The 14,758-nt window shown below is 36.3% G+C and overlaps 1 protein-coding gene across 1 annotated transcript in view; it reads left to right on the forward strand.

Moving 5' to 3' along the window:
* Positions 1–14,758, forward strand: part of DIAPH3 (diaphanous related formin 3) — a 495,179-nt gene that overhangs the window by 23,557 nt on the left and 456,864 nt on the right. The window contains exon 2 of the mRNA XM_079137635.1: positions 5,510–5,542. Within this exon, the coding sequence (XP_078993761.1) occupies positions 5,510–5,542 (33 nt within the window). The remainder of the gene's footprint in view (positions 1–5,509; positions 5,543–14,758) is intronic.

The raw sequence follows: 14,758 nt of genomic DNA on the forward strand, positions 1-14,758 counted from the left end.
TTAAATGTGTTCATATTTTTCAGGTACACAAGTTTTTTAAAGCAAGGAATTTATTAAGCTCTGCTATTCTCCAGATTAAACTTGTCTGTAATGGTAATCTTAAACTTATAAAGAGTAAATTTTATTGGGGATTTATTTCTGTCATTTAATGTTCTATTATAGGACCTGTTATCAATAGGGTATGTGTAAAATTTGTCACTTTTTATACTGAGATAAAGAATTTCAAATGTAAATGTATTTCTAAACATTAGAGTCTGATTTGTTTAAAGGTTAATATTGTGAAACATGAAAGAAACATGAAAACATTTTGCCACTTAATCACACAAAAGGAAAGTTAAAAGCTCTCTCAGCCTTTCTTTGATTCATGTTTTAGATACTATGTTAAATTGTGTTAATTATAAAGTTTATATAGACTCAGGACAATAGCTTTTTCATTGCATGTTGGCCTCAGGGGTTTGTATGCTTCTTTGCATATTATGTGATTTATCTGTTTTTGTTATTTATTTGCAAACTAAGTTGTTGGGGGAGTAACTCTGTCTTCATACCTCTTGATATTCACAGCATCATTTAGCACAGTGCTCTGAAAGTTCTAAATCTATTTTTTGACAGTGTACACTGTTTTCAATAAAAAGTTTTGATGCATTGCTTAAATGGGAATATAGAGTCCTGTGTTCTGTGTTTTTAATTCCCCTCCCCATTCCTATCTTCTATTGAGGAAAAATCTATAAAGACTTTTTTTTTTTTTCTTTGAATTCCACAGTGACCCTTTTGACCATTCGTCCTAGGAATTGTCATTAGCAGAAAACATTGTTACCCATCTATATATGGTGCTCCTTACTCTTTAGGGAGAAAAGTAGAATTAGCAAGTTGAGTGTAGGACCATAGGAAGAAGGGTGAGTTTCTGACTTAGGAAACGAGCCCCAATGTCCTTTAGTTAGTACCATACCTCAACCACATCCCTATGGTCCTGTGGACAGAACTGTGTGTATTTTAATGTCACCATTTTATTGTATCTTAATGCCACAAAGCATTAATAGCACCTATGGAGTCATAGGCCAGGTATCATAACTAAATGTCACAAAGTCACATTACTATGTCTAAAACTTTATGTTCTTAACTTTTTCTTCTTTGTGGGCAAAATAACCCCAAAATATTGCTATTAGATTATTATTTTTAAAGGTGTTCCTGGTTGCTTCCATTAATAATCATGACATTTTCCTTCTTGGAGTGATTGTCAGCATATGCTACTCATGAACTGGATTGATGTGTGCAGTTCCTCTTTTCTCCAGCTGGAGCATAGTAAAGACCATTGCTAGTGGCTATAAAACAGAAGTACTTCATTTCTTAAGTGTCTTGGTTAACCAGACATTTAAACAGTACCTCAAGTACCAGTATAAAAGCAATAATTTTTGTGTTATAAGTTTTTTTTTTTTCTTTTTAAAATTAAGAATGTTAGCCTCATAGTTTTAAATCACAAATGGCCAAAACCACACAGAAGTGTTTGACGATTTTATATTGGTCATTCTCTTGCTCCTTCTTAGTCATTTCAACTTAATGGATGGTCTTCATTTTATTTGTGTATAAGCTAAATAATTAGGGCCTTGAGATAATGTGAATTCTATATTGATATACTTGAATTTAATATTAACATTTGAACATCCTATAGAAGGCTGCCACTCGATATAGCCTTTGTGCTTCTGTGCTTCACTAGGTAGTTAGTGCTTATTTCTTTTTTCTTTATGTTTGAAGTAGACTTTTTGGCCACTACAGTTTTTAGTGGAACTTCCTACTGCTTAGATCTAGTCAGACTAGCATGTTTTTAGTGGTTTTCCCCCAAGCTATTATTTATATTACTTGCTTAAATTACATGGTTAAAAAAAAAGAAAACAAACAAACAAAAAAAAAAAAAACAAAACCTAAGCAATTCTATTCCTTTTTAGAAAAAGTTTCCAATCAACATGTTATGTGGTGACAATTAGAAATGGTGACATCTTTGGGTCAAGACAAGGAAGAATGGGCTGTGGTGCTATGGATCATCAACAAGAATATGACACGCTGACCAGCAGAAGCCATGCTAACACTTAGCCTCTAGCACTGGGCACAGATATTGAATCTCTTCTCTGAAGCTAACATATCAAGTGAAATAACTTTTAAGTTTGAAAATGAACCCCAAATAAGTTTAAAAGCCCATGCTTTTTCACTCCAATAACCCAGATACTTTTTCTTCACATAGCCCACCATATAGCTGCAGATAGACTCTTCTACCCCAAGATGTAAACATAGGAAAAAAAATAATAGCAACAGTGGTATTGAAGTTTTTGCAGCTCCAATCATGTGGTAGCCAGTTAGCATGACACTATTTTGAACTTCATTGTACTGCAAGTTAACTACCTTGTTAAAAAGAAACCATCTACCAATGGTACCTGTGAACAGAATAGAGATAGAGATGAATTCTGAGCTGTTGTTTAGGATTGTGTCACAGTTTGAACAAGAAAACAGATGGGTACCACCAATAAGATCAGGGAAAATTCTGCCCATTTTGATAGCTGAAGTTTTAAGAACTCTGACTGGTAGAGAGATAGGTGTTGCCAGCCACTCTAATCCCTTCAGCAGAGAGGAAGGCCCTAACCCAGGGGAGTCTCCAGGTTTAGGAAGGCCTTGGGCCCCTTCTCCCTGGTTGCCCCTCAGTGTCAGTCACTGGGTGTTACTCCACCCCCTTGGCCCAGAATGCCCTTCAGTTCTGGGCTCTGCCTCTCTCCCTACTAACCTGCCTCTTCTGCTGGGCTCCTCCCCTGCTAACCCTACCTGATTCCCATTCTTCACTCAGGACCCATGACTCCCAGAAGCCGCAGACCCAGGACTAGGTTTCTTTAAGTTCGCTTGTGTGTAAGCAACTATATGGGCTTTATTCTTCAGACAGCTAAATCTTGAAAGGTATTCTGTTTTGACATAGAAAGAAATTTCTCAGATTAGCTTTCTCCCTGCTGTTAGTCAATACCTCCAATTCTTTCTTGGATCCTTGAATTTGCTGTCATTTCCTGGCCTAACTTGCTTCTGTTGGCAGTTGAATCGGTAGATGTTTTTCAGAAGAGAAGGAATAATGAACTTGACCGTACACTTTATTTTCCTTACACTCTTATACTTTTCACACCTACATCCCTTTGAGTTTTCTTTTTTCCTTGTTAACTACCCCTTCATTATATTCTGTTGGGATTATCACTTTTTGTGTTTGTGTGTGTGAAATATATCGTGTAGTACTCTGTAAGTTGTAACAGGAGTTCCGTGTGCCAAAATAGTCTTGAAAAACAGATTAAGCCTTTAGCAAGTTAATTGAATCCCCTTAGAGGTTTGACCCACAGTGAGATAGTTTAAGAATGAAAACAAATAAACCTGAACTGTGACAAAAATGGAGTCTTAACACAGGAGTGTTACACAGGAGTGACTGCTTGTTTCAGAAAATTGTTGAGTACCTTTCTAATTTAAAAGATAGTCCAGTTTGAGGTCTTTGAAGATGTATAAAAATGTTTCTCTTGGATGTTTACATCTTCTGGGTTTTATATAATTTTCATTTTCTATTTTCTTTTTTTAAATATATATTTTTAGTTGTAGATGGACACAGTGGCTTTATTTTGTTTATATGATGCTGAGGATTAATGCTGCTAGGCAAGCCCTCCACCACTGAACTCCTCATTTTTAATTTTCGTATATGTGACTTGTATTCAGTTTTCGTATCATAAATCTTGTATGGGCCCTATTCTCATTTCTCTTAAAATTTTTCTTTCATTGCTCCCCCCTTTAAACATCATTTTTATGGCATTTTCCTGAAGCAATTCATTTGTATTGGTCTTTGGGAATATTTCATTAGTGTAAATATTTTCACTTTACTTATACTCGAGAAGGATGTCAGTTTTATACTTGAGTTCCTTGGCATCGCCTTTAAGCATTAGACCATTGGCATACTATTGTTAGAACTTAGCTACATTCCTTTTGTCACAGGAGCTTGAAATGACCTCTTACTGGAGTGATGAGTTGTGATTGAGGTGATAACCTCCAATTGTAGAGTAACAAGAGACATGTAGTTAACCAAATGCAATGGGCTGGAAACCTTTATTGGCATATAGAGTAAGTGTGCAGGCAGAGGCAGGAAAGGGAGCCCTGGGCAGGCATTTTCCTCTGTGTTGGTATTTTCTTGCTTCCAATTTGAGAGTTCTGTGGGTTTGGCTTTAATTGTGATAATGGCCTCTGGGGTAACATGGGTTGTAAGTGCCTCAGGAAATTCAGTCTTGCTAAGGATCATGCCCTCTCTGACATTAGACACACATAATCAGTTCCATGTTGTTATTTCTTTATTCCCATATCAGAGTGGGTGTGGCTAATGTAATTAATTAGGTACATTCTCTTTGGTGTATATAAAGTTCATTTCAGGTTCTTTGCCTTACTTTACTTTGTTTGTGTTCAAAGAAGGAACATCTTGGTGAAAGAAGAAAATTTGTAGTAGTGATTTACACTGTACAGATTTTTATTTGGGCTTGTTATTGAGGTAGAGTCATGAACATAGAGATACTTCATTGTACAAACATGAATGACAAATTTCATTCCATTTCATAAATGTTGAATTTAAATAACAACATGCTACTGACTATGTTAGATGATGATCATTAGCTCCTGTCCTTCTATAATTATGAAGGAATAGACCTGATTTCCCATTTAGAAAATATTTGATCCTTTTTGTGCTCTTTGAAAAATATGATGCTCCAATGAATAAGAGGAAGGAAAACTGGTAATTGATTATAGCTACTTAAGTATAAAATTTTTCCCTACTCCTAGATTTATAAAATAGATTTTTTTCCCTAAATATTTTTTTCTTTTGAACTTTATGCTTTGTGGAAAACTGATTTATTCACTTTCTAAAGTGGTCTTATGTTTGTCTATCAAGAAAATCAGCAAAAGGGTTCTCAGAAAAGCTAGCAATGAAATTGAAAAGTGTCTACCTTCACCCCTGGTGATGAAGATTTGATCTGATGTTAAAGATTTGAAGAGTTATTTGAGCACATTTCTTCTTTGTTACTAGAATTGTTTAATTAAGCCAGTAAAGTACTTCATTGTCTATTATGCTGCATACTAATGGTAAATTAAAAGTTTCAGTGTTCTATAATACGAAATTTTCTGAAAATCGTATTTAAGTCTTTATCTCAACCATGTTCTGTCTGTATATTTAATGGTTATTAATATGATTAATTGGGAAATATATTGTACACAGGTTTCTATTTTGTGAGGTTCACAAAACCAAGAAATTTTGGAAAATGTTTGAAACTACTGTGTGCATAGTCACTTTTGTCCATCTTTTTTTGAGAATGAGATTAAAGCAATATATAATGCATTTTTAATAGACTGTCAGGAATTTAATTACCTTCAAGTTAGTATTGTACAATTTCACATGTCATCTATTAGCTAAAATAAAAAGCTGTTATAAATTACTCATTGATTTTTTTTTTTTTTTTATTTGCAGCATTTAAATATTAGGACACTGACGGATGATATGGTAAGGTTATCCTCTACGTTTCTTTTGTTATGAATGTAAACTAACCACATGAAGCTCATGGTGTGTGCTCTGTTAACTCTCTTGGAATTGCTAAAAACTGATGTATTGGGAATGTACTGTTTATTATGCTAAAATAAGAGGGAGTACTGACAAAAGACATTAAGTTGTTGCCTTTAAGTTGAGAAAGGGAATAGTCAATATGTTAATTTAAAAATTTTATTTAATTACAAATTGTTAGTCAACTTTGAATCATTCAAATCAGCTCTCATTCTTTAGGGATGAATTGCACACTTCAAAAAGAGGTAGGAAAAAATTTCTAGAGATGTGTCAACTTTTCAGAAATATGTAGTTGCTAATTAAAGTAAAGCAGACTAAAATATGCATGTATTTCAGAAATTTTGTTTAAAAATGAGAACCAGACATGACCTGAATGTGTATGTTCTTCATATCGTTAATAATAGTCTCTCATAAGTAATTAATACCTTAAAGCACCATTACAGAAACTAATAATACAGATACTAGCATTTTTAGCTTAGTTTTTCTGAGAAATGCAGTTTTGAATGTAATTCATGGTTAAAGCCCAAATAAACAATAATAGCACAATGTGTAAACATAACATAGAGGTAAAAGCACAGCATTCATTTGACCAGGTCTAGGAATTCAGCTTCACTATGTATTCAGCATGAAGCAGGGTGCCTGCATCATACTAAGCACTCAAGATATTAGCATCCCTGGTACCAAAGTGCTGTCTTTTTCACCTGGATAAGGTGTCACGAAAAGGTGAATGAGATATAGACCTTGACACGATCGATTTAAGAAATTAGAGTGTTTATGTTTTCCTCTGAATTGTATCTAAGAAAAGGATATTTATGTAAAATGTTCTGGATAACATTTGTTCACATATAGTTATTCATTGCTTAACAACAGGAGTGTGTTCTGAGAAGTGCTTTGTTAGGAGATTTCATTGAGTAAGCATCATAGAGTGTACTTGAACTAGATGGTATAGCCTATTACATATTTAGGCCCTATGATGTATACCATTATATATGCAGTTCACTGTTGACTGAAATGTGTGTGATTGCTCTAGTATTTAGAAGCAATAGCAATATGGAACACTTGAGGCAGGCTACATAATTATTTCTCACCTTGCAGGGCAGATGTTGTTTTTAGTTTATAGCTGAGGATGTTGAGGCTGAGGTGGTGTACCCAGTTGGCAAGTGGTGCAAGCGTCTAGTAGGTATTTTTAGCACTTCATCATTTATCTAACTTTCTTACTAGTTTAAACCTTTTGAAGGTAGGGACATTGTGTTGTTTAATACTTCCAGCACCCAGCATATTGTCCAGCACTAGTAAGCCTTTCATTGTTTGTTTTTGAGGCCCCTGACTGTCTGCCTGCCTGGTGACTACTGCCTTGTCCTGCTTTCATCTTAGGTGCACGCATGATTGTCTCTCCTGGATTCTTCCTTGTCCATCTTCACGTGGACTTGCTGACTGAACTGCTGCCTCCTCACTTTTGCTGTTCTTTTCTGATCTTGTCTTTAGCTTGTCTCCAGAGTGGGATCAAGCAGGTAGTCTAGTTCTGGCAGCTGGGTCTTTTGTCACAGAGGAGTGAAAATAAGCATGGCTATTTTGGACCGGAGATACCGAAGAGTAGATTCTTCATTACTTGCTGTTGACTGACGCAGTGTGGGAAGAGTGTTGGATTTGGAATCAGAAGAGTCTTGGTGAGAGACAGAACTTCCCTCCTACTTAGCTCTGTGACCTTTACAAATCCATTTTTTCGTTGTTCCCTTATTTGTATTAAAGCAGAACTAATCTCTCCTTTCCTTGTAGGGGTTTGATGAGTTTCATTTAGGCTGAAGTGTATCAAAGTGTATTTAGACTCAGTTTTGTCCCTTTTTTACTCCATTTTACAAACTTTTTTTTTTTTTTTTTTTTTTTGATATGTGAACAGAGAGGTGGTGTGAACCTTGTAGGAAATGTGTGCTATTGATCAATGCAGGGCTATGAGAAGGGGAAGGGTAACTGGATATTTTGAGGGCTCTTTAAGCTATTTATGGTGTGTTAGAGCCTAGGGAAGCAGTTGCCACTGGTGCTTTGATATGTACTGGCAGTATGTTTTCTAATTAAAGTCTGCCACCCCCATAACATATACGTCCCATCTATGCTTTTCATTTAGAATTTCTTAATGTGAATAACCATTTTGGCAGAACTTGAGAAAAGGCACATAAAAATAGTTCTGCTGTAGTCACAGATTTGAATAACCCTATTTTAGAAACATTAAATAGGAACATCATGGGAAGGATTAATGTTAAAAACCCATCACTTTAAGTTGTTTCGTTAAAGGCCTGCAAATTATGTCTCATTTCAAGTTTTTCCTTGAGTTATTATCAGAATTGAATTTCACAGGACAGTCTTGTTACAAGAATGAAGGATTACTATAGTGTTGAGATCTCTAGGCAGTATTATAGACATTGAGCAGTAAGCATTCTCTGTGTATAAGGTGCAGTTTAGTTTATCACCATCCATCCTGGATACCTGGGTTGGAAAGGAGGTTTTCCTCAGAGGCACAGGTTGGGAGGAGAGAGAACAAGAGGAGACCAGTTTGAAAAAGTAAGTTGGAAGAAACCGAATGTGGAGTTAACAATGCTGAATTATCCATCAAAGCATCCCTGAGTGTTTTTGGAGCTTAGGAGTTATTTTGACTTGCTCTTTTCTCCCTTGTCCCTCATAACCATTTGTCCATGGTGCAATATTCCTACTGATCTTCATCTCTTTTATCCCCCTATAGCCAGCATTACTGTTAGTCTCTTTTGGCCTACAGCGATGGTTTTCAAACTATTTATTTATTTATTTTTTTTGACTAGGATCCACAGTAAGAGGTAGCATTTTATTTGATAGCCTAACCCACAAAAACCTACAAACTGGGTCTCAGTTGAAAACAAAGTTTTTATAACCAGTATTTAATGTTTCAAGCATAAAGAACTCTGATCTTTGCCTATTTCTTTCCACTTTTCTTCACTCCTCTCTCATTACTAAAAAAAAAAAAAAAAAAAAAAAAAAAAAGGGTGGTGATCAAATCCTCTAAGTGGATTTCATGACCCACAAATAACAATTATAGCTAGAAAAGCAAATGTTGGCCTGCACAGGAACTAGGAAGTCATGAGGTCTTTCCATTAGTGTCTGTTCCTTATTGCATGTAGGAAAGTTAGGTTAGAGGGACAGCTCTGCCTCCTACTGGCTTGTGTGACTTTGTATAAGTTATTTGACTTTTGAGTTTGGTATCCCTGTTTATGGGAGTTGTTTAAGGGACAAGTAAAAAATGCTTAGTAAACCATATATTTAAAATATTAACAGTAGGATTGGTAACATGCACTTTTTTATTGAGGCATGGTTTACATCCAGTGTAACATACCAGTTTTGAGGATACAATCTGAATTTTGACAGATGTATGCAATTACGTACATGCTACAGTCATGATAGGAAGCATTTCATTATCATCCCCCCGCCTTCCCCCTGGTAGTTCCTTCTGTGCCCCTTTGTAGTCAATTCTCTTCCCTTGTGGCTCTTGAAAATCTGTTTTCTGAACTGTAGTTTAGTTTCTAGAATTTCATATAAATGGGATCACATAGTATAATATCGGTCTTTCTCACTGTTTGGCAAAATTACAACTGGTTGGGTTCTTTACAGTTTTTGGCTCTTATGAATGAAACTGCTGTGGATTTTTTTAAGGAATTTCTTCTTCATCTCTTCTGTGTTGTTGAATTTATGGAGATAAAGGCGTTTGTAATATTTCCTTATCCTTTTAATGTAGGATCTGTATCGATGCCCTCTTTTCCAAAGTTGGTATAGTTTGTGGCTTTTAATTTTTCCTTGTTTCATCTTACTAGAGGTCGTCAATTTTATTCATCTTTCAGAGACCCAGCTAATTTTCAAAATAGTTCATTTGTTTCCATTTATTTATTTTATCTTCATTATTTCATTCCTTCTGGTTTTTCATGGTTTTTAAAGATAGAAGCTTAAAACATTGATTTGAGACCTTCGCTAATGGAAATTAGTAGCGTGAATTTTATCTGAGACCTGCTTTAGCTTTGTCCCACAAATATGGGATCTCTCCATTTTTGTTCACTTGAAAGTATTTTATAATTATTGATTTCTTCTCTGATCTATGGACATGTTTTGGTACATATTGTTTAATTCTCAAATATTTGGGATTTTCCTGCTGTTTTTCTGTACCTGATTTGTAATTCTCCTGTGGTCAGACTGTAGTTTGTGTGATTTCAGTCCTTCCCAGTGTAAGTCTTGCTACATGTCCCAGAATGTGGCCTATCTTGGTGAATGTTCTGTGTGTTTTTGCTTTTGTTAGAATTAATCTATAGGTAGTAAAGAGGTCATGATGGTTGATAGTGTTCACATTTTCTATATCCTTATTGATTTGTCTCTTGTTCTAATTATTATTGAGGGAGAAGTATTGAAGTCTCCAACTATAATTTTGCATTTTATTTATGTCTCCTTTCAGTTCTATCAGTTTTTGCTTCATGTATTTTGAAGCTTTGCAGGAAAGAGTATATAGTTGTCCCTTGGTCTCCATGGGGTATTGGTTCTAGGACCTTTGCAAATACCAAAATCCATGGATGCTCAAGTTCTTTATATAAAAGGATATAGTATTTGCATATGATTTTTACATATTCTCCTATATTTTTAAAATCACTTCTAGGTTACATATAATACTTGATGCAATGTAAGTGCTCTGTAAACAACTGTTATATACTATTGTAAGGAAAAATGCAGCTCAGCTCAGGACTCACGGTGGTTCCAGCCCCTCCCCTGGAACTGCCGTTGCGCACACCCGTCTCAGTTGTGGCTCGACAATAGCTCCCAGAAAAATCCACGGCGGACACAAGGCCTCACACAAGAGACTTTATTATGTGGACGACTAGCAAGAGACTTTATTATGCGGACGACTAGCGCATACGCTCTGGGGCGAAAAGAAAGGAAAAGAGAAAGATGGCCCTGGCGCTTCTCCCAGATATTGGAATCTCCCGGGCTGGAAGGAACCAATAGTGGAGGAGAATACTTGCAAGCTGACTGGTGAACCAATAGCTAGCTAGCATGTTAGGACTTAACTGGGAAGCAGGAAATGGCTGTAGTGTAGGCCGGAAATTACTGTAAGGTGAGAGGCGGGTGGAGCACAGATTGACAAGTGGTTGGGAGGTGGGGTATCGGCTTTGTATTACAACTATATTATGTAGGGAATAATGACAAGACTAAAATATTTGTGCATGGCATGTTCAATACAGACACAGTCATACAGATGGAACTATTGTAGGCCTAACTACATTTTCCATCCAAGGTTGCTTAACTCTGTAGATGTGGGGGTGCTGACTATATGCATTGAGGATTGTTGTGACTTGTTTAGTATCATGAATGGCCTTTTTTGCCCCTAGTAGTAATCACTTGTTTTTAGTCCTTGGAAATTCACTAGATTTATCTACTCTACTTGATACATTTGCTGCTTTTTTGAAGAACAAATTTTTTGTGTGTCTTGTGTGTGTGTTTCCTTTGCCTTTCTTACATTATTGTTATTCCTTTTTTCTTCTAAAGCTATGACTCTTCTTTGTATATGATGCGTTACTTGGGTGATGACCTCTGAAGATTGCAGCTGCCACTTACGTCACTGCCTATGACCTTTGCCTCCAATGAGACATATTCATCATTGGCCTAATGGTTTCTGTCACATGGATGTCCCATTTTTACTAGAAACTGTACATGCCCAAGCTAGACACTTTCTTCCTAAACTTTTTATTCCTGTATTTTCTTAGAAGGTAGCTTTACCCTTATGTGGTTTCTTTGTCCTTATTTCTTGACCCTGTCTCCTCTAAATTCCTTCTGAGTGCTGGTGTCATCATTTTTCTCCTCTGGACTCTTTAATAGCCACATGTTGCTCCCTAAAGAGCTTGCTTCCCGCACAGCAATCAGAGTGACCTATCTAAATTTTGTATCTGGTTATGTTTTTCCCGATTTGAAACTGCTTATTTGCATCTTTTATCCATAGACTGGCACTGTGGTCTTTAATGTGGTATGTGAGACCTCCATTGTAGGACCTTCCCTCTCTAACTTGATGTACATCCTTCAGTTAATATGCAGGAAGCTTCTTGGGAATGGAAAGATTACTTACAGATTGTAAAAACATAACTGGGGTTGAGGGTAGAAGAGGCTGGGCAGTCACAGGCTTCGGCTAGGGCTTGGAGCCTCTCTCTTGGAACGTGTGTGGCCAGTGAGCTTCTGGTGCAGAGGCAGGCTTGACTTTCTTATGCCTGAAATACATTTAAAAGAAAAAAGAAAAAAAAAAAAAAAAACATAACTGAGGAATCACAACTGTGATTAAAAGGCATAAGTACGTTGTTATTTTTAGCTACGTGTTAAATAGTATCCCTAATGTTAGCTCTATGAGTATGATTAATCTTCACTTGAGCCTCTGAGTAAGAACTAGTATTCCCATTTTTAAAGATAGGGAAACTGAGAACTTAAGAAACTTTTGAAAGACTTGGGTAGCCAGGAAAACTGGCAGGTTGGCTCCAGAGAACATCTTTATCAAGAGCATTATGCTGCCACTTAAGTAGTATCTCCACTGAGAACCAAGTGTCAAATCTAGAAGTGTGTATCATTATTTTCTGCTTTTCTTTTCAAGCCATCTGTATGAGACTTCTCACTTGTAAAATGACAGGGAAAAAAAAGTATCATAGCCATTAACCTTAGTCCTGAGAAAATGTTTATAATTGTGAAGACATACTATATCTAAATTTTCTGTGATGAGAAATGACCTATTTTGAATATTTTAAGTAAACCAAATGATGTAAAGAACACTGGAAAAACTGCAGGGATATTTCTTCACAAATCTAGCAATAGCTGTGCCCTGCTCTTGTAAGGCTCCCCATGGAAGTGTGGAGTCTTGGAATCACTTGCTTGGTTTGGGATTGGGTTCTAGTGAGTGCTTTAAGAAACTTTCCCCTTCTGTTCTGGCTGCTGACTGTTCTCTGTGGACCTTTTAACAACTCATGCAAATTCCGAGTGTTATCTGTGGGTCTGATTCACTCAAAGATAGTTCCCCAGGTGAATGGCCTTTTAAAAGGATGGGCTTTGTCTACCTGTGGACTCTTCCTGACCTACTGAGATATGATAGGTCTTGTGGGCTATATGCTGAAATAGACATCATGTCAGTGGAAGGAGAAAAAATGATTTTAATTTTCTGAATTTGTGCCTAACTTTTGAGTGAGGCAACGGAACATAAATTATTGGTTTTACCAAAATCAGAGCTCAACTTAAAAAAGTTATTGTACTGGCCTAGTAGTCTTTCTTTCCTTTTGTATTTCTATTAACTTTTATACTTTCCTTGATAAGTTAAAAAGAAGTGATAAATCCAAAAGTGATAATATTTTTTATGTTCTTTTTGTAAAACTATACATTTAAAATAAACTTTTCTGTATAAAGTAGAAATACCAGCATGAACTGGGGCAACTCAAAAAATATAAAATATATTAAAACAAGTAATAAAATATATTAAAACAAGTTCTGTAAGAGTTAAAGAATTTACCGTCAGGTGGGCCTTTCAAAGCCCATTAATATGAGTTAATTAGGACTTCCTGTACTGAGATTTTCAGTAGTAGCATTTAAGTACAATCTCAGAATCTTTAAATATTTATGGAATAGTTTAGAGAGTGCCTCCTCACATCAGTAGAAATGTGAGAATGAGATCAAGAGCTCTCAGAGTGGAATAGACTAAGATGTAGTGTGTACAGGCTTGTTTATTTCATTCTTTTTCCACTTATTCGTCGAACATTTATTGAGTGCCTGATACTGTTATAGAAATACAAAGGTTTGTAAGAATGTGTCTGCCTCCTGGGAATATAGAGAAACAGATGTGTATATAGCTAACAGTGATAGTGTGGTGTGATGGGGGTCACAACAGTGTATAGGATTCAGTGGAAATAGTAAAGTCAACCTGATCTTGGGGAAGAATGTAGAGAAGATGACTTTTATGCTGCTTATGAAGGACAAGTGCAATCCAGGCTGGCAGGAGTTGTAATTTCTTTTACCCTGTAATAAATTTACTTCTGAGATGTCAGTGGGATGAATTGCTAGTAGAAGCACATTGGTTGATAGAAAGTGCTTTGATGATGTCTTCAGACGATTTTCACGTATGGGTAATATTGAGTTGTGCCTTTTAAAAATAGTAGTATTTGTTTAGAGGACTAATTTATACTTATTATTTATATTTGAACATACATAGTTAGAATAGTGCTTTGAGTAGTGGTGGCTAGATACAATTTGGACTTTTCTTTTTTAGTGGTATTTGTGTTCCTTCCTTTTGGTACTTTCCTTACTGCCTATGTTAGCCAACTTTCTGTTTCTGTGACAAAATACAAGAGGTAATCAACTTAAAGAAAGAATGGTTTAGCTTGAATCACAGTTTCAAAGTTTTTTCTCCATTGTAGCATGGTGCTGTTTCTTTGGGCCTTTGGTGGTGCAGTACATCATGACAAGAGCATGTGACAGAGGAGGCCTGTTTACCTCATGGTGGTGGTGGTGGGAGGAAGGGGAGTGAGAGAGACCGGGATTCCACTGTCCCCCTTCAGGGGCATGATCCCATTGGTGTCACTTCCTTCTACTAGGCCCTACAACCTAAAGGTTCTATCATCTCCCAGTAGTGTCACAGGTTGGTGACAAAGCCTTCATTCAAATCATGGGCCTTTGGGAGACATTCAAGATCCAAACTGTATGACTCCCATACATTATGGCATTCAATTACAGAAGTTGATACTTGTTTTAGGGGGGACTGTTCTATGAATTACGATTGTTGGGAAGAGCCCGGGCTCTTATTGAATATCTAAAAGTTTAAGCAAACCTGGCATTCTCTCTAATGTACTATTATTTAAAATATTGTTGAGAATAATTTAGCAAGGCAGGAAGCAATGACTAGTGTTCAAGGCCTGGAAGATTGGAAGGAGAGATGAGGTTGTTCATTTCTTTTAGATTATGTAGTAGAAGGTGGTGGGATAGTGGTGAAGAGATTGTCTGATGCGGAAGTCAGGATCAGATCAAGGTAGACCTTGAAATCTTGGTAAGATTTGAATGTCATCTTATGCACAATGGAAAGCCATTGAAAACTGTTAAGTAGGAGTGAGGGCATGATTGGATTTGCATTTTCAATGAGAT

The sequence above is a fragment of the Sciurus vulgaris genome, assembly GCF_902686455.1.
Source record: "Sciurus vulgaris genome assembly, chromosome: 4".
Lineage (NCBI taxonomy): Eukaryota > Metazoa > Chordata > Mammalia > Rodentia > Sciuridae > Sciurus > Sciurus vulgaris.